The 17,914-nt window shown below is 37.8% G+C and overlaps 2 protein-coding genes and 2 long non-coding RNA genes across 4 annotated transcripts in view; 2 read left to right on the top strand and 2 right to left on the bottom strand.

Annotated features, from left to right (window-relative positions):
- Positions 1-688: 688 nt before the first annotated feature.
- LOC143264294 (uncharacterized) lies at positions 689-1,716 on the bottom strand. The gene is made up of 2 exons (XR_013037911.1): positions 1,403-1,716; positions 689-1,334 (listed from the first exon to the last, which is right to left on the bottom strand). It is a non-coding gene; the product is annotated as an uncharacterized LOC143264294 (long non-coding RNA).
- A 199-nt stretch (positions 1,717-1,915) lies between these two features.
- Positions 1,916-7,580, bottom strand: LOC105662643 (uncharacterized). Its single transcript, XR_001096182.2, has 6 exons — positions 5,700-7,580; positions 5,566-5,632; positions 5,230-5,503; positions 5,003-5,145; positions 4,688-4,938; positions 1,916-4,482 (listed from the first exon to the last, which is right to left on the bottom strand). It is a non-coding gene; the product is annotated as an uncharacterized LOC105662643 (long non-coding RNA).
- On the top strand, positions 7,577-9,654 carry LOC143264292 (uncharacterized). The gene is made up of 3 exons (XM_076530788.1): positions 7,577-7,682; positions 7,855-7,962; positions 9,106-9,654. The coding sequence occupies exons 2-3, from the start codon at positions 7,873-7,875 to the stop codon at positions 9,550-9,552; spliced, it is 537 nt and encodes a 178-aa protein (XP_076386903.1). The 5' UTR covers positions 7,577-7,682; positions 7,855-7,872; the 3' UTR covers positions 9,553-9,654.
- The window catches only part of LOC100879597 (uncharacterized), a 25,885-nt gene continuing 17,484 nt past the window's right edge, over positions 9,514-17,914 (top strand). Inside the window, exon 1 of the mRNA XM_012286807.2 lies at positions 9,514-9,654. Within this exon, the coding sequence (XP_012142197.1) occupies positions 9,570-9,654 (85 nt within the window). The 5' untranslated portion in view covers positions 9,514-9,569. The remainder of the gene's footprint in view (positions 9,655-17,914) is intronic.

The raw sequence follows: 17,914 nt of genomic DNA, 5'->3' as shown, positions 1-17,914 counted from the left end.
AAATGAGCATAAGTGATACGCCATATTGAAATATGTCTATCCTTGTCACATAATATGTCTACCCTTGTCGCACAGTTGACCTCCTCGAATACCTTCTCCACTTTTCTGCGCTCCTGTTACCAGGAGTTTTAGTTCCATAAACCATCCGGTAGATGGACCTATTCAGACTATGATAATACGAGGGTGCAATGAGTTCGAAACCAAAACACCGTTTCAAAGGTGCATATTTATTTGCTTCTCGATTAGTTGACCAATCAAGACTATATCAAAGATATGAGAGCCACAGAGCTGTCTTCGAAAGGTTAGGATTTAATACTCCCGTTAATTGCTTTTATCGTACGTCGAATGAAACATTTTATTATACCTGTCTCCAAATACGTACACAGCGATTCTTATCTTGCATAATTAATTCACACAAAGTATGCGTTACGTCATTCAAGGTTCAGGAAGATGCGTACATACTAATTATTGATTAAGACCTACGAGCAGATTCCTTATTTGAAATCATAAATGGTAGCAAATTATAGGACACGTTTCAGATGCTAAAAAAGAAGAAATATACGTTAATTCACTGCTTTACGGTAAAGAGTATAATTTCAATGCAAATTAAGCGTGTAAACTGTCGATATGAAATATAATTAACGCAGTAGCAGTAATGACGTCAAGGAAAGGGTAACAGGTACAAAAGTAATGCGCACGAGAATTTATTTTTCAAGGAACAATGATGTCAAGACTCCAGGTGAGACGTGTTTATCTGCATCATCGGAAAAAACGCCTTAGTCAATGTTCGGTTTTAGGACCCCTGCTAACAATTAACGAATTTTTGTGTAAATCGGTGCGTGAAAATATGACAAGTTGGGAACTTCCGTCAGATGACGTGCGAATTATAGTTAACGTATGGACATCAAGATTTCGCGACACAACGATTAAATCGAGTGCGTTACGCGCGTTAGAAAAGAGGAAAAGCATCAAGAGTAATCGACTGTCTGTGTACCTCCACGGGAGCGGCTTATCACAAGAGCATTAAATGGAGTTAAAAATAGAAAGCACGTTTATTGTAACATGTAGATGACCTCAGTTCGTGCCTTGATAGTATCTCTGCGGAACTCGAGATCATCGGCAGATATTTAACAGCTACATATAATGTGGACTAATTGCTGATTATTTTGGATGTTTGCTGAATGATATACATCTTTATAATGAGTGTATACATGTGAAGATTTATATATCTAAATTCTTAAATACGTACTTTCCCATCGACCTATATATTCTAACCTATCTGTATCTTTAGATCTGTAGATATAATTTCTACATCCAAAAATATACATATAAATCTGAAATATCGGACACGGTATTTGAATTATAGTTGGAGTGCGATAACTTATTATATAAAACCACTTACCAATAATCTATGGCATTATTTTACAACGCAATAACGTCTAATTATTAAAGTCGATAAGTGTGCCTGAAGATCGTATCGACATAATACTAATTTATATTGCGTAATACGATACATTCTAATTATTTCCTCCGAAAATAAAATTCGAAGAAGGATCGCTATCGTCAAAGCTTCGTTTCGTCATATTTATTCAAACAGAAGATGTATAAACTATAGTCGAATGAAGTAACGAATTGACACTTGTAACGTACGACTACGCGATTGTTATGTCACGTTTAATACAAAACGATTGTTATATTAATAACAACTGACGATTGCAATCAGTCCATCCATCTTGGTTCTTCGATTAGCCGGTTCCTGTTTACGATATTATTATCTGAAGGGTTAATAATAGCTGCATGACTTGGTAATGCTACAGAAAACATAAGTTTGTTTTATTATGATATACAAGCGATCGTTCAATGGTAAATGGATCGCGATAATGGCTTCGAGGTTATAATAAAAGATAGACCAAGATATATTTAATCATTTTATTGTACGTGCAAGTGACTAACTGTTCGGTGTTCAGAGTAATTAATTTTGAACATAATCAAACTTCAGCATTGCCGGTAGATAAAGATTTTGTCCTTTCAAAATGTTCAAAGATTGTGTACTTTCAATAATAACATGATAAAATAATGATATCTCGGTGAATTTCTTATCGAGCGGCATGTTTTACCGAATTATAACGAGATTATCGCGAAAAACAGCATGAAGTTATATTACAACCTTTATCTACATTCGCAAAGTGGACAAATAGGTATCGATTGCCTTTACACCATACGTGATGATAAAAGTGGTCGAATATGAGTGCTCGTGTGACAGAATTTGATGGATTACTGAATTTATTTTGAACATTTTGTTATTTTTAGGTTCGGCTTCGTCGTTATTAATTTGATAAAGTATCTAGAACATATGCGCATTTGGGTTACTCAATGGAGATATCAATAATTAGTATCGATTAAGAGAAACCTACCCTTACTGTTTTATCTATCGCATAGAACGATCAGTTTTGCGACGAGAGCACTGAACATTGCCAACGCAACAAGAATTTCAACTCTTGGATCATTGCCCCTCGCGAGTCAAATATAAATCATTCAATAACATTTCGTATTTTGCTCATCGCATAATTATAATTTAAATTATCTCTACACTGAACAACGCAAAAATTTCAAAACTTTCATATTCCTAAATTTCTAAATTCTTTGATAATATCTGCGGAATTAAAGCTATTAGTAAAGCAACTCGAATTACTCCAGATAAAAGTTCTAATTAGGTCAACACTTTCACGTTGCCTTTCTAGAAACAACTCTCGATAAATATCGCAGGTCAATTACATTTGTTAACATTTTTCATTTTCTGAATTTAGAAACTTATCGTCTTAATATTTTCCGATGTTTACGCGCGTGAAAGGCGTCGAACACCCTCTTGTTTCTTTATTTTATCGTACAACCCAGATAAAAAATTGTGAACGAGGAATCGAGTCACGCCGCCACAAAATAATCACATTACACGCAAATAAACAGCAGTAACTTAGAAACTGTGACCAATTACGGTCCAATGCGGTCAACGCGTTTATCGAAACACGTTATAATATGCGTTACCGTTAACACAAATTATTTAACGGCAAAAACTGTTCGAAGGTAAGTTGATTCATATTCTATCGAGTTGAATAAGCGTTACATTCGAAAACTGCAATAAACTGTAAGTATTGCTTGACGATTATGTCATGGAAAAAAGAAAAGGAGGTTCACGTCGTCACAGGAGAAAGTCTTTGTTTGTGCACATTGGTACGAAGGACGTAGGACGCAGCGTATCTCACATTAGAAATTTAAAAAATTATAAATTTGGAAAAATACAAATTTTTATTCTCAAAGTTATAAATTTCTAAATTCCTAAATTTTCAAAAGCTTATACCACTGATCCGGAGGGAAAAGAGTATTGGCAAAGCTGAAGTACCTGGCCCGCTTCATAGAATTCTAGTTACACGACTGTTGCCGTAACGCTATTATCTCGCCACGAAGAAGCGTTAATTAGGCAATTTTTCTTTCACCCGCTGCGACTGGAGATAATAATCGAGCGATCAGAACGTCCCAACGCGTATTCTTGTCGCTGTCGTCGTCGTTGCATTAATTTGCAAACGAGTTCTCACAGCGTGAGCGATGGCTACATTAAATTTAATATCGTCGCTTGGCATTATCGTCTCGTGCGCTTCTTTATATTTTTCAAAACATCGATGCAGCTAAATATAACTCACTTAATATACAAACTTTTGTTCCGTAATCTAGCGGATGTTCTACGTGGATACATCTTCGAGCTGAACACACTAAATCCATTTACATTTGTTCTCTCGTCGAGGAGCGGATCGATCAATTTTCATTAACGCTGTGATCGAACATTTCGGTTTTAGTAACGCTGTGAACATTTCATAGTTGACTCCAGTAACTTTTAAAGGACACTGGAGACTATTTACAGAAACTTAGGACAAAAAATTCGAGTTACGTCAAAGTGCAAGTTCCAAATAACCAAGGGCTTTTTTTATTCGTCATAAATTATTTTTTGTCCTACGAATTAGGTCGATGGTTCAATCTATACGGTTTATTGTTAGGTCGAACCGTATTATTAATTCAACCACCGTTCCAGATACGAATTACAAGGGTATAACGTTTGCTGGACAGGGCACGATTTTCGATTTTTAGTGCGAGGTAAATGGGATACGTAATCACCGAGTAGATAGACTACTCGGTGTTTACAGTGCTTTTAAGACGCACCTTGTAAGCAAATATGCAACGAAGGCCGTGGGTAACAGAGGCGCGATGTGTCTATTTTCATTTCGCATGTGCAATGTGCTCGAGCGTGATGTGAAACTTAATAATAAAATTAAAGAAACACAATGGAGCCGTGGAACGGATTGCAAACACGCTGGTAAACATCAGTATGCATCGGACGAAGAAATCGAATTGAATTGTCTGATGGTGAGACGTGGAAGATCTCGTTTTCGAAGCTTTATCAGGTTGTGGGCTAGTGTCGCAGAATTCAGATATCTGAAATAAGAAAGAGCAATACTTAGAATATACATTCACTTAGTGAATATGTAGTCACTCAGAATTTTAAGAAATTATAAAGTACCCAATGTCAAAGTCGTAACAAAGTCATAACAAACATAACAAAGTCAAAGTTAAACATAAAAACAATACATCACAAGGAATAATTGCTGTTTACATCACAATTAATTCGACAGCTACTTACTGTTAATCAAACGCGTAAAGTGGAAAACAGGGATGCATCGTATTGTGAGCCGCAAACAACTGATTCAGACGTCGTACGTGAGCATTGTGCGAGATGAAAATCGCCTGCCGTTGAAATTAGCATGAGAAAACGTTGTGTGAAGCGGGATTGAAATGTACGGTCCAACGAGCACAAGTCAATGTGACAAGGAGCACCATGTCGTCGAGATACGAGCACGACATAAAGCATCTTCTCGACGTAACCAAATATGTCTGGGCAAACAAAACGTAAAAATTTAATGCATTATTCTGCAACGCAGCCGTGACTAGGATTTACCGTAAACAGGATATTTCTGGCGTTTCTGGTGAGCTCTAAATGCAAATGAATTGTACGAGCTGGGCATTTCAACTGTTCATCGTGAAGTCGTATTTAAATAATATCGAATCCTTTTGTTCCTGGCGATGTAACATGTCGAGGCGCTGGAAATAAAGGAAATTTGTATTCGAAATTTATCTTTCGATAGGATTAGAACTTTAATTTCTAAATGATTCCACGATGGTTACCTTGATTCGGGTAGCAGATACGGATCATTGAGATCTAATCGGGCTGTAATAATTGGAGGTTGATTTCTGCGCGGGAGGATCCTCGTGATGCAGACAATATCGGCGAGGTGACTCATCTGACACGAAAGCATCGCGTATTATGTCAGTAACGGCAGAATACATCGTACGAAATGTGAGATGCTCGTTAGTCTCGTTCCAGGTGGCTCGTTATCGCCGGTACCAGTGTGTCAAGTATCACATAAGTTAGCCTCAACGCGTGACACTCGTGTAATACCTAGTAAAGGGAAAATTATGAAAGAACCTCGTCATTCAGAAGCTAGGAAGAAAAGAACTCACCCAGTAGATCAGCTGGATGCGAATGCTGAAGCGGTCTTCAAACTTTCAACTCGGGAAATAGTTCTATCTGAAAATAGTAAATTACTTGTTATTTTTAGGTTCGGCTTCGTCGTTATTAATAGTTGATCATTTACGTCTCAATTCTTCATCTTCATTATCTTTATTATCTTTATCAATTTCATTACTTTCATCATTTTCATCATTTTCATTACTTTTATCATCTAGATCATCTTCATCATCTAAATCCTCCATCATCCTTATCATCTTAATTCTTCATCATCTTCATCACTTTCATCGTCTCCATCATCTTCATCATCTTCATCATTTTTATCATTTTCATTACTTTCATCATCTTCATTATTTTCATCGCTTTCATCATCTTCACCATCTAAATCCTTCATCATCCTTATCATCTTAATTCTTCATCATCTTCATCACTTTCATCGTCTCCATCATCTTCATCATCTTCATCATTTTTATCATTTTCATTACTTTCATTATCTTCATCATTTTTATCATTTTCATTACTTTCATCATCTTCATTATTTTCATCACTTTCATCATCTACATCATCTTCATCATCTTAATTCTTCATCATCTTCATCATCTAAATCCTTCATCATCCTTATCATCTTAATTCTTCATCACCTTCATCATCTAAATCCTTCATCATCCTTATCATCTTAATTCTTCATCATCTCCATCATCTTCATCATCTCCATAATCTCTATCATCTTCATCATCTTCATCTTAGACGAGTCATTTTGACAATCAGAAATAATGCATCATTTTTGACCTGCAGAGAGAAAATATACATATAGAATGATGCTTTAATGCGTCAAAATGATCCTGCAGCCTACTGTATCAGCCCTATTATATTTATTACGAATCGCACCTTTGATATCTTTCGTTTGAATGCGTTTCGCATCCAAATCCTCTGCAAGCTAAAAGATTGTTTAAGCAAATCGAACACATTGTTTACCGTAGATATATTGTTTCATCGTCGATGAGCAAGGTAAATGAATACTATCAGCAAGCAGATAATGACTCAGTATAAATAATTACTTTGATGGTGTAACGCAAGCACGTGGTTGAATGAAAAATTTGAAATCTTTCATGAAGTTATGAGGATCATCCGAACAAGGTTACGAAAGTAACTCCGTTAATTAAAATGCAGAATTTTCGTTTGATACAATAATGTCAGAGAATGTTTTCCTAGAATTCGCAAATGTCAGGGGTACTCTAAGATTTGACTGGCATTTAGGAGACACTCTTGGACCCGTAAACAGTTAAGTCCCGGAAGGCCGAGTTCCCAGCGAAAATATTTAACGTGGAATTAATGGGATACGAACGCGACCATAATCTACGCCCGTGATGGGATTATGGTAATGCGACTCGTTTGCTGCTCGACGTGCGATGACATTTAGATTTAATCGTCATGGAAGCGTGACTGAAAAGCTGCAAAAATTGTCGAGTTTGACACTTTGCGATTATTTCGATTGGAAGAAACTTGGCACGATACAAATAACTTTAATTTGAATCGAATTAATAGATACAGAGATATCTTCGTATTGCGAAAAACGAAACATGTGTCTGTTGTATCAAGATATTTCTGGATTGCTAGATCCTTGTATCTCTTGATCTCCATATCTGTGACCAGGGTTTCTTATGGTGAGCAGTCACTTCGTGGTACAGTAATTGAATGCTATGAGGCATCGATGATTATACAGCGCGATGCAAGATGAATGTATAAGGAATGTTCTAGGAAATGTAAAATTATTCGTGTAAATAATACAACCATTGGAGAGAAAATGCATGAGTCAGGAAGAGGAAAAAAAGGTGTAGCCAAAGGTAGATCCTCGAAGTTCGGGGAACGAGTAAACAGGTTGATGACGAAGTAAAATTTAGCTGGAACGCAATGAAAACTGCGTCGGTACAATTAATTCTATCGAACTGTTTCATTACATGCCAATTACGAACGAACATCCAGCCAATAGATACAAAACTACGACACGGAAAAATCGTCGTTTTCCTCATCTCGTATCACTACGAAAACAATTCGAATCGAAACGATTTTTTGTTCGTTCCCCTTCACGATCGATTGTTCTCGTGCTTCTGTATCCTTCACAATGCGATATTACGTAAAATGCCGGTCCTTGACATTCAACAAGAAATTTTAGATCGTTCGTGACTCACGAACAATTGGGCGCAAAAAAGAAATCGTGTAAAGCCGGTGCACGCGAACCTGTGTCGTTAATCCTTAACTCGAGATATTTAAATTGTCTCTAGATAAGAACGGAGGAAGTAATGCTTTTTAATGCACACAGGGATATTTCGATGTGTGACACGGAAGAGAGGCGGTACAATGTGCCAAGAATTACACAATCGAATGACTCGGTAAACCTAATGTTCATTGTGAGGACCACGTGCGGCCACTTTTATTTGTCTTTTTGAACCCTGAACACTCGATGTGTAGGCTAAGAGATTAGCATAACAAGCTACCTAATATGCACAGGATTATTCGGATCTGGAGACATTTGCGGTTTCGAGTAAATAAAATGCAGGATAATTCGAATACAGGGATGTATCAGTATGGCATCTGGGGGTAGAATCTAGGGGCATTTAGGTGTAGGACAGTTAAGTGTAGGACATTTAGATGTAGGATACTTAGGTGTAGGACATTTAAGAGTAGGACAGTTAAGTGTAGGACATTTAGATGTAGGATACTTAGGTGTAGGATACTTAGGTGTAGGATATTTAAGAGTAGGACAGTTAAGTGTAGGACATTTAGAAGTAGGATACTTAGGTGTAGGATATTTAAGAGTAGAACAGTTAAGTGTAGGACATTTAGATGTAGGATACTTAGGTGTAGGATACTTAGGTGTAGGATATTTAAGAGTAGGACAGTTAAGTGTAGGGCATTTAGATGTAGGATACTTAGGTGTAGGATACTTAGGTGTAGGATATTTAAGAGTAGGACAGTTAAGTGTAGGACATTTAGATGTAGGATACTTAGGTGTAGGATATTTAGGAGTAGGACATTTAGATGTAGGACATGTGAGAGTAGGACAGTTAGGTGTAGGACATATGAAAGTAGGACAGATAGGTGTAGGACAGTTAGGTGTAGTATATTTAGGTGTAGGACATTTAAGAGTAGGACATTTAGGTGTAGGATATTTAGATGTGGAACATTTTAGAACCTCTGTAGGAGATCTATTAATCTGCTGACCTGAGAATATTACAAATGCACTTACAACTTTAATAATTCATTTAATAAGTAATGAGCACATATCTTTTTATGTAGCCACTCAAGAGATAAGAATAATTAAAAATAAACCGACAAGAACAATAATTAAAGATATACCGAGAATTAGATAAAACCATCCGGTGTTTGTGGCCGATTAACCAATATTCTCGTTAGGAGTTGATTAAGTGAAAATCATAATCGACGCGTTTTTAAATAGGTTTCGAGGATTTTCGCCATTTCTCCGAAGCTTGACTTACCAATATCAATAGGAATATACAGATAAGTTTTTGCAGAGACCGGGTAGCAATCGGCGCCACGGGAACACGTGTAGAGGGACGCGGAGGAGTTGGCAGTGCGACAGAGGTCTCGAGAAGAAGAAGAGGATTTCGAGTTCCTCTATCGAGAACGAGCGAGCGAGCGAGCGAGGAAACACAGAGCGTCGTGGGACGGTGCAGCTCGTGGTGGGGTATCAGCCACGGCTTATCTGGCGACTTTATGTATATTACGATGCCCAAGGCAGGAACACGAACAGTTCACTGCTGGCTAACTGGTCGGAGAAGTCGGCTAAACCGAGTCCGAGCCTGACGGCCCCGTTAAACGTGTTTCGAATAGATAGATCAATTAAAGAGACGCTCGCGAACACACAGCCTACTAACTGTACCGTATACGTGTACCGGAAACCAGGTGCGCGAAACCATCGTCGTGCCGGAGCGGTCCACTCAGTTTTCCCGAAAGCTTGATCTCTCAGTGATCCAGGATGATCGTGCTCGCGTGGTCCTTGTTCGTGCTGGTCTCATTGCTCGTCGCCACCAATCAAGCATTCCTCGCTGCTCCTGCACCAGGTACTGCAAATTGTTTATTATTTTAATCGAGTGCTTCGTTACCGGTAACGATATTTATCGACCGAATTATTATCGAAGTTTTATGGTGTGTTTTATGAGTGCTTCACGACCTCTGCTATTAAGTGATAGTTCGTAATTAACATGTACACGTGTTAAAACTCATTCAATACATCTTTTATCGATTTCTATATTTAATTCAGAATTATAAATAGTTCAAAGTTACTAGTAGCATACTTTTACTATAGTTAGATTGTCAAAGGTAAGCGAATCAATAAAAAAAGAACCAACGTTCAATCAATACCGTGACACGATCAGTGCGTAGTGTTATGTAAAAATTTATAAAAACTCCAGGACAAGGTACAATTCAGCTAATTTCAATGTCATCGAAGTGTCATGAAAAACGAATCGTGCTTCGAATGACACTCGACGAGTAAAATATCTATTTTTCGTGTGACGAAAGTTCGAACGCGTGATAGAACATGCCGGTAAGGAACACGTGGAGTCGCGTGCGAATTTTCGAGCTCCTATTTCCCGCGACACGTTTTCCATTATCGAAGGCTGTTTCTGTCGAAGCTTCTGGTAGATCGTGCGTGACTTTCTCGCGTGTTTGATAACAACCAGTATAAATAGTGTAGGACGCGGTTTTGTTGCTGTTCGAAAGTGTTTGAGAGTCGACCGTGATAATTTGGAATTTGGGGAACTTGGGATTTAGAGAATTTGGAATTTGGGAAATTTGGAATTTGGGGGATTTGGAATTTGGGGGATTTGGAATTTTGGGGGATTTGGAATTTGGGGATTTGGAATTTGGGAAATTTGGAATCTAGGGAATTTGGAATTTGGGGAATTTGGAATTTGGGAAATTTGGAATTTGGGAAATTTGGAATTTGGGGGATTTGGAATTTGGGGGATTTGGAATTTTGGGGGATTTGGAATTTGGGGATTTGGAATTTGGGAAATTTGGAATCTAGGGAATTTGGAATTTGGGGAATTTGGAATTTGGGGAATTTGGAATTTGGGGAATTTGGAATTTGGGGAATTTGGAATTTGGGGAATTTGGAATTTGGGGAATTTGGAATTTGGGGGATTTGGAATTTGGGGGATTTGGAATTTTGGGGGATTTGGAATTTGGGGGATTTGGAATTTGGGGGATTTGGAATTTGGGAAATTTAGAATCTAGGGAATTTGGAATTTGGGGAATTTGGAATTTGGGGGATTTGGAATTTGGGGATCTTGCAAATTGGGGAATTTGGGATTTATGGATTTGAGGATTTAGGATTTGCAGATTTGCAGATTTGGAGATTTGGCGCTTTAAATATTTGGAGATTTGTAAATTTAGATATTTGGAACTTCAAAAATGTGAAGATTTGAGGATTTGAAAGTTTAAAGATATGAAGATTCCAGAATTTAAAAATGCAAGAATTTAGAAATTAAAAAATTGAGAACATAGAAATGAATTTGGAAGTTTAGAGATATAGAAATTTGAAAATCTGACAATTTCTAGAAAACCACGCAAGGAATGCCACGTTCAGCGTCCAACGGCCTACTGTGACGATCAATTAAATTTGATACACAAATTGCGTCACGGCACCGTCACGCTCGTTGCCAAAAGAGCATATGACTTTATAACGTCACAAGAAAGAGAGCGGTCCGAAATTTCTGATCGGTAAACTTGTAATTTTATCAACGATCTCGCGGAATTGTTTGACGGTCGGGGACAGCAGGTGAAATTATACGAAAACCTCTGGAAGGCAACCAAGTCTGCCATAATTTCTCGTGGCAACGATTCAAGCCAAATTCTCTCATCTCTCCTCTGTCGTTGTAAGTTAAATCTATCTCTCGAATGAGCTGCACGAGAAATGTGCGATTTCAGAATGATCTATTTTTAACGCTACTTTTATATGAGAGAGATTTCAGTTCGACCAAAATATTTCAAAAACACCTTTGACAGAAACGAAATCGAATGACGGAAAATGTTTTTACAAGTGTACAAATACGTTTCATAATATAATTCCATAATATAATTGATATGATATTTAATAATGTGAGTAACAAATAAAAATAACGAGTCAGTTCTATCAATTACGATTCATATTTTCTTGTAAGTTATAATTTGCCATACATGCTGTTCAAACAGTTAAATGACCTCTATTAAATAGCAACGATACGTAAAAATTAATATAACTGAACAGTGATAGCATCAAAAATACAGTTGTAAGATATAGAAATTTTTTAAATTAGCTGAGATGCGACTGTTGTATGGAGCACCCTGTATACCTTCACCAGCCATTTCTCCAAATTTCCCAAATTCCAAATCCCCCAAATTCCAAATTTCCCAAATCCCAAATTCTCTAAATCCCTAATTCCCTAAATCCCAAATTTCCCAAATTCCAAATTTCCCAAATTCCAAATTTCCCAAATCCCAAATTCCCTAAATCCCAAATTCCCCAAATCCCAAATTCCCTAAATCCTAAATTCCCCAAATCCCAAATTCTCTAAATCCCAAATTCCCTAAATCCCAAATTCCCCAAATCCCAAATTTCCCAAATTTCCCAAATTCCAAATTCCAAATTTCCCAAATCCCAAATTTCCCAAATTCCAAATTTCCCAAATCCCAAATTCCCTAAATCTCAAATTCCCCAAATCCCAAATTCCCTAAATCCCGAATTCCCCAAATCCCAAATTCCCCAAATCCCGAATTCCCCAAATCCCGAATTCCCCAAATCCCAAATTCCCCAAATCCCAAATTCCCCAAATCCCAAATTCCCCAAATCCCAAATTCCCCAAATCCCAAATTCCCCAAATCCCAAATTCCCCAAATCCCAAATTCCCCAAATCCCAAATTCCCCAAATCCCAAATTCCCCAAATCCCAAATTCCTCTAATTCCTCAAATTCCCAAAATTCCCCAAATTCTCCAAATTCTCCAAATTCCCCAAATCCCAAATTCCTCTAATTCCTCAAATTCCCAAAATTCCCTAAATTCTCCAAATTCCACAAATTTCCCAAATACCCCAAATTCCCCAAACGCCCGAACTCCCAAAATCCCCCAAATTCTCCAAATTTCCCCAATGTAAAAATTGTCCAAACCACCATCATAAAATATGATCATATCTATTTTAAAAACTTGACATTAGTAAAACCTAACCTAAGCCAGATAAAAGCTTATCGACCTCACCGTGCAAGAGGCTACCCATTATTCGCAACCGATGTTAAAAAATAAAGAACAAAAATAACCGATGAATAGCTTGTTTATCGATGTTAAACTGATAAACAATTCGCAGTGCAGTGGGAGTGGAAAATGTTAATTAACGTTCGTTAAAAATGACAATATCAACGATCTCCGCTAATCGATCTCATTTTGTCGGGGGATTAAAGCAATTTTATTGTGATCGAACAGATTAGAATTTATTTTTTCTTCTTCGCCGACGATGAGTTTTATCATCGTAAGACTTCTATCTCTGTGCGCTATTCTGAATTAATCGAACGAGTCGATACAATCGAATGTTAATTAACGTATACCGATTATGAAACTTCGGATCAATGGGTGATCATTTAACTTCGCTGGTGTTCGATGCAAGGGTATCTATTGTTCGAGATCTTTTATCGACTATTAATTTGCCTTGTACGATTTTTTAATGCAAGAATTACTCTTCTCTTTATGGGAAGAGTAATCTTTACGTAGGAAACCTTCGAAAATAGCAGAATCACTCGCGGATGTTCGACGATGATTTATCAATCCACGTGCAAATTTCGTGTGACTAATTCCGTTAATGAGCGGGGTCACGAGAACCCAAGATCAATCTCCGTGTCTCAAACTCCATCTACCACAACTACCAAGTTTAAACTCGTAGCAGAAAATGTCGAGAACAAGGAATTCCTTTCTTTTTCGCTAGATTCGCTCGACGACTCGAATCTTTGATCAGTTTGATTCGAACAAGACAATCTCGCCGTGCGATCGATCCGTCTGACACCTTCGTTTTTTATTTCTACCACTTTAATTTCACACGACACTAGAGCTTGATAAGTTCGATCGATCAAGGTTTATTAAAAGCTTCGATATCGATGGTTCGTTTGAGTTACAAAATCAAAGCAAACGATTTTCCGATTCTTGATAATCGAACATGTTCAATATATTCGCAACTTTACGACCGAAATTAATTATTTCGTACGGAAAACTTTTGTCTCGAACGATAAAACTGTGGAAAGTACGTTGTGCAATCTTCGTCGATTGATAAATCAGTTCTTCATCGATTATCGATGCTACGATTTCATTGGACACCTGACTTCGATTATCATAAGTATCTTTTTAATTATTATATAGATAACGGTATCGTAATTCTTTATTTAAGAGTTTTTCCACCTGTCAACCGAGAAATTTAAGATGTACAGTGATTACTTAGGATTAAAATCAGTTAGAGTGGCTGGGATCGGTAGGTTAGAATGTGGGTCAAATTACGACCGAAATACGAAGAATATTAAATGAGATACTAATAGAAGGGTTGTTTTAAATTCATGTACTTTATTGGAAACGCGATTGCAACTTACAGAAAGATTTATCACGACTTTTACCTCCGAAACCAGACGAAAAGACATAAATTATGGAAACCGCGAATCCGTCTCGCTTATATGAAAACAAAACCGTATATTATTTTCTATCAAGAGGTATCAGTATGTTCCTCAAATTATCTTCAACAATATTTGTAAATAAAGATATCGTCTTTTTTAATTTCACGGTATACAAAAGACCTCGAAAAAGCTGATTGTGTAGCAACAATCACATTACGTTGTATATTACACAGTCGCATTGTACATTACAATAATAATTGCTAAACTTTACTGCAACGACAATAACCTTACACGTATGAAAAACGTGCAGAAAATAATCATATTATAAAATATAACCGTCATGAATTTCCAATGTAAAAGAAACGAAAACGGTTCACAACAGCTACTTAAAAACAATCGTATATCTTTTCATTATTTACACATGATGCATGTTACCTTCGCGCCACGACAGATTCCAGTGTATAAATCATTCTCGGGTGCTTCGAGAACATCAGCGCGCTCGTATAAATAGCGGGGCAGAAAAGTGGCGAATTTTCTCCTCGGCGGCAGAAATCCATTTTCGCGACAGTGAACGCGTTAAAGATTAGCCACTTGACGATCAAAAGGAAGAAAAAAGAAGGTACAAGAATCATCGAGACACAAGTTGAACGATATCGGTGACGGAACAGTCGATTTTCCTCGTCGGCGGGGAACCGAAAACAGGGAACAGAAGCGCAACGAGACGAAAGCAAATGAATTCGATTCTGCCGGTTAATTGCACTCGCAACCACTTCGACCTGGTCGTGGTTAAATACCCTGGCCCGATCGATTCGTTTACCTTAATTGTCGCCGGTTATTCGTTAACGAGCTTGTCGTTTTCTGTCAGCCCTATTGGCAGCTAGCCAGAGGCCCTTTTAAACCCCGGCTAGGTCTCAGTCGATTGGATATTGTGGTGAACTGCTGCAGTTGCAGAAAAGCTTGCATGTGCTTGCACGCCTTAAGGCGAGTTTCCCCTCGGTATCGGGAACAGAAACAATAAATATCGAAGCTGTTGGGTCATGGAGAAAGTATCGAGATACGATCTATTCTCGATAGCTAGTTAACGCGTCGACCAGCACAGTGAAATCAGATATTCGTAACTAGACGTATAGCCAGTTCAATTATTAGTTATTGACATGTTATTTTTATACTTCACTGGAACATAAACGTACTTTGTCCAATGGATAGTGAACATTTCGAGATTTTCAGTACTAGGGACATTCCTATATGAGGGTTTTGAGATAAGGGAATATTATATCGAGGCATATCGGAACTTAGGGATCTGGGAATTCCAGATCTAGGGGTTTCGGATGTAGGGAAACAGATATTCAGGGATTCTGGGCATGGGGAATTTCAGATCTAGGGAATTCGGAATCTAATAATATTTAGAATCTAGGGAATTTGGAATCTAGGGAATTTGGAATCTAGGGAGTTTGGAATTTGGTGATATTTGGAGTCTAGGAAATTTGGAATCTAGTGATATTTGAAATCTAGGGGATTTGGAGTCTAGGAAATTTGGAATCTAGGGGATTTGGAATCTATTGATATTTGGAATCTATGGAATTTTCAATCTAGTGATATTTGCAATCTAGGAAATTTGGAATCTAATGATATTTGGGATCTAGGGGATTCGGAATCTAGAGAGTTTGGAATTTGGTGATATTTGGAGTCTAGGAAATTTGGAATCTAGGGGATTTGGAATCCAGTGATATTTGGAATCTAGGATATTCGGAATCTAGTGATATTTGGAATATAGGGGATTTGGAATCTAGGAAATTTGGAATCTAGTGATATTTGGGATCTAGGAAATTTGGAATCTAGTAATATTTGCAATCTAGGAAATTTGGAATCTAGTGCTATTTGGAATCTAGTAATATTTGGGATCTATGGGATTTGTAATCTAGAGAATTTGGAATCTAGTGATATTTAGAATATAGGGAATTTGGAATCTAGTGATTTTTGTAATCTAGAGAATTTGGTATCTAGTAATATTAAAAATCTAGGGGATTCGGGATCTAGAAATATTTGATAGCTAGGGAGTTTTATATCTAGAGATTCGAAATCTAGGGAATTGAAATTTGGAGATATTGGCATCTAAAAGTATTATCTAGGAACTTCGGTATCGAAGAATATTGGTGTTTAGAAATATCTAGTCATACTGAGATCTAGAGTTATCGTAAAGAGATTTCAAGGCTTAGAAATATCATGATCTAGTGATATCCGGATCTAAAATACATAAAACAAGGATAACATCGTACGCCACGCTTTAACAATGTAATATCGAGTATGTTACACTTGGAACATAAATCTTCAAGCTCAGTAACATGTGCATATAACGCATAGCAAAACGGCGCTAGACGAAACATAGCTGATATACGTGCATAAGTTTTTTCCATCGACATTATGGTATTCTCCGTTGGAGATTGTCTCTGCGTTACCGGCTTGTACAAACTATGCATTTCCGTATGATTTAGATCGATTGATGAATCGCGCGAGTCACGAGTTTGATTAATAGCCTGATCCAGCGCGGATCATTCGAGACCGCGCGTATCGTGCGTTGCACGAGAGAAAAAAGATGTCGTAACCTGACGAAAAATCGAGAAAACGAACCGGCAACGATCACCGGAGTGATCAGCTCCGCAAACAAGTATGACGCTTACATTTGCGAGGAATTCCTTTCGAAACACGCCTCCTGCAAGGTACGAATATACTTCTGGAAATTTCACTGCACCTCGTGAGATAATAAACGTGATAGCGTACGCAAGTTTTATCGTGGATCATAAATCGAGACATAACGAAATTCCTCGATCTTATCTGCATATAGGCTTTACGTATCTATCGCTGATCGTTGGACAAATTGCAAAAAAGCCGGGTTAATTACCTGCTGATATTACTTTCTTAACGATATCAGCGGCGTTGCTTTGAGATTTTTCAAACAGTCTTTTTCTACGAAATCCGTGAAGATTTTTGTAATTCCCCGATTCCGAATTACTTCGCATCCGTTCTTTGAATTCGTTTCGTACTACAGCATACATAGTGATCCCCACTTTATCTGTTTTCATGTACGTTGATAAAAGGCCGAACAAATAAATCGAACGTTTAATCAAAGTCTAAAAAGACTGATCGCCGTTTTGGATCCTCGACGAAACTTCCAGATATGTGTGCAAGAACCGGTTGTCAGACTTTTACTGGCGAACCTTGTACCAATCGAGAATCCATTAACGCGTTGACTACCATGGGGGTCAATCGCTGCGTAATAAAACTTAATCCTCGCCCGGAGAAAAACCGCTAACGAAACGACTGCATTCAAAGTTAAAACGGGACTCTTCCTATCTTATCAAAAATTTAATTCGTTGCAATTAAAAGCGAATACCATCGCACCAGATACGTTCTCGACTGTGAAAACGGTCGTGTAACAGGAGCCGCTGCAATTACACGATCGTTCCATTTTTCAATGCGAGTGTTGCTATCTCGCAAAATCTGCACGATCGTTGCAAGTTGCTTCTTTTGTTTCGGGACAAAAATCTCTGCTCCGAATGGAGGTGACGTGTAAAACAACGGGAACACAGGTTCCACGTGATATTGTCGTCGAATCGGTAACAGCTGTAACAGCTGGTTAAACGAAAGCCGCCCAGGTTTTTGCCAGGAAGCGGAGGAAATGATTCGCGTTGGTGGCCA

Source organism: Megachile rotundata, chromosome 4 (assembly GCF_050947335.1).
Source record: "Megachile rotundata isolate GNS110a chromosome 4, iyMegRotu1, whole genome shotgun sequence".
Lineage (NCBI taxonomy): Eukaryota > Metazoa > Arthropoda > Insecta > Hymenoptera > Megachilidae > Megachile > Megachile rotundata.
Note: the sequence above shows the minus strand (reverse complement) of the source record. Positions and strands in the feature narration are given on the sequence as shown.

Bases quoted from the DNA above. Each gene is read 5' to 3' on its own strand.
- LOC143264292 (XM_076530788.1), top strand. From the start codon at position 7,873: ATGCTTTTTAATGCACACAGGGATATTTCGATGTGTGACACGGAAGAG. The intron at 7,963-9,105 runs GTAAACCTAATG...AAGTTTTTGCAG, and splicing joins TTACACAATCGAATGACTCG to AGACCGGGTAGCAATCGGCG.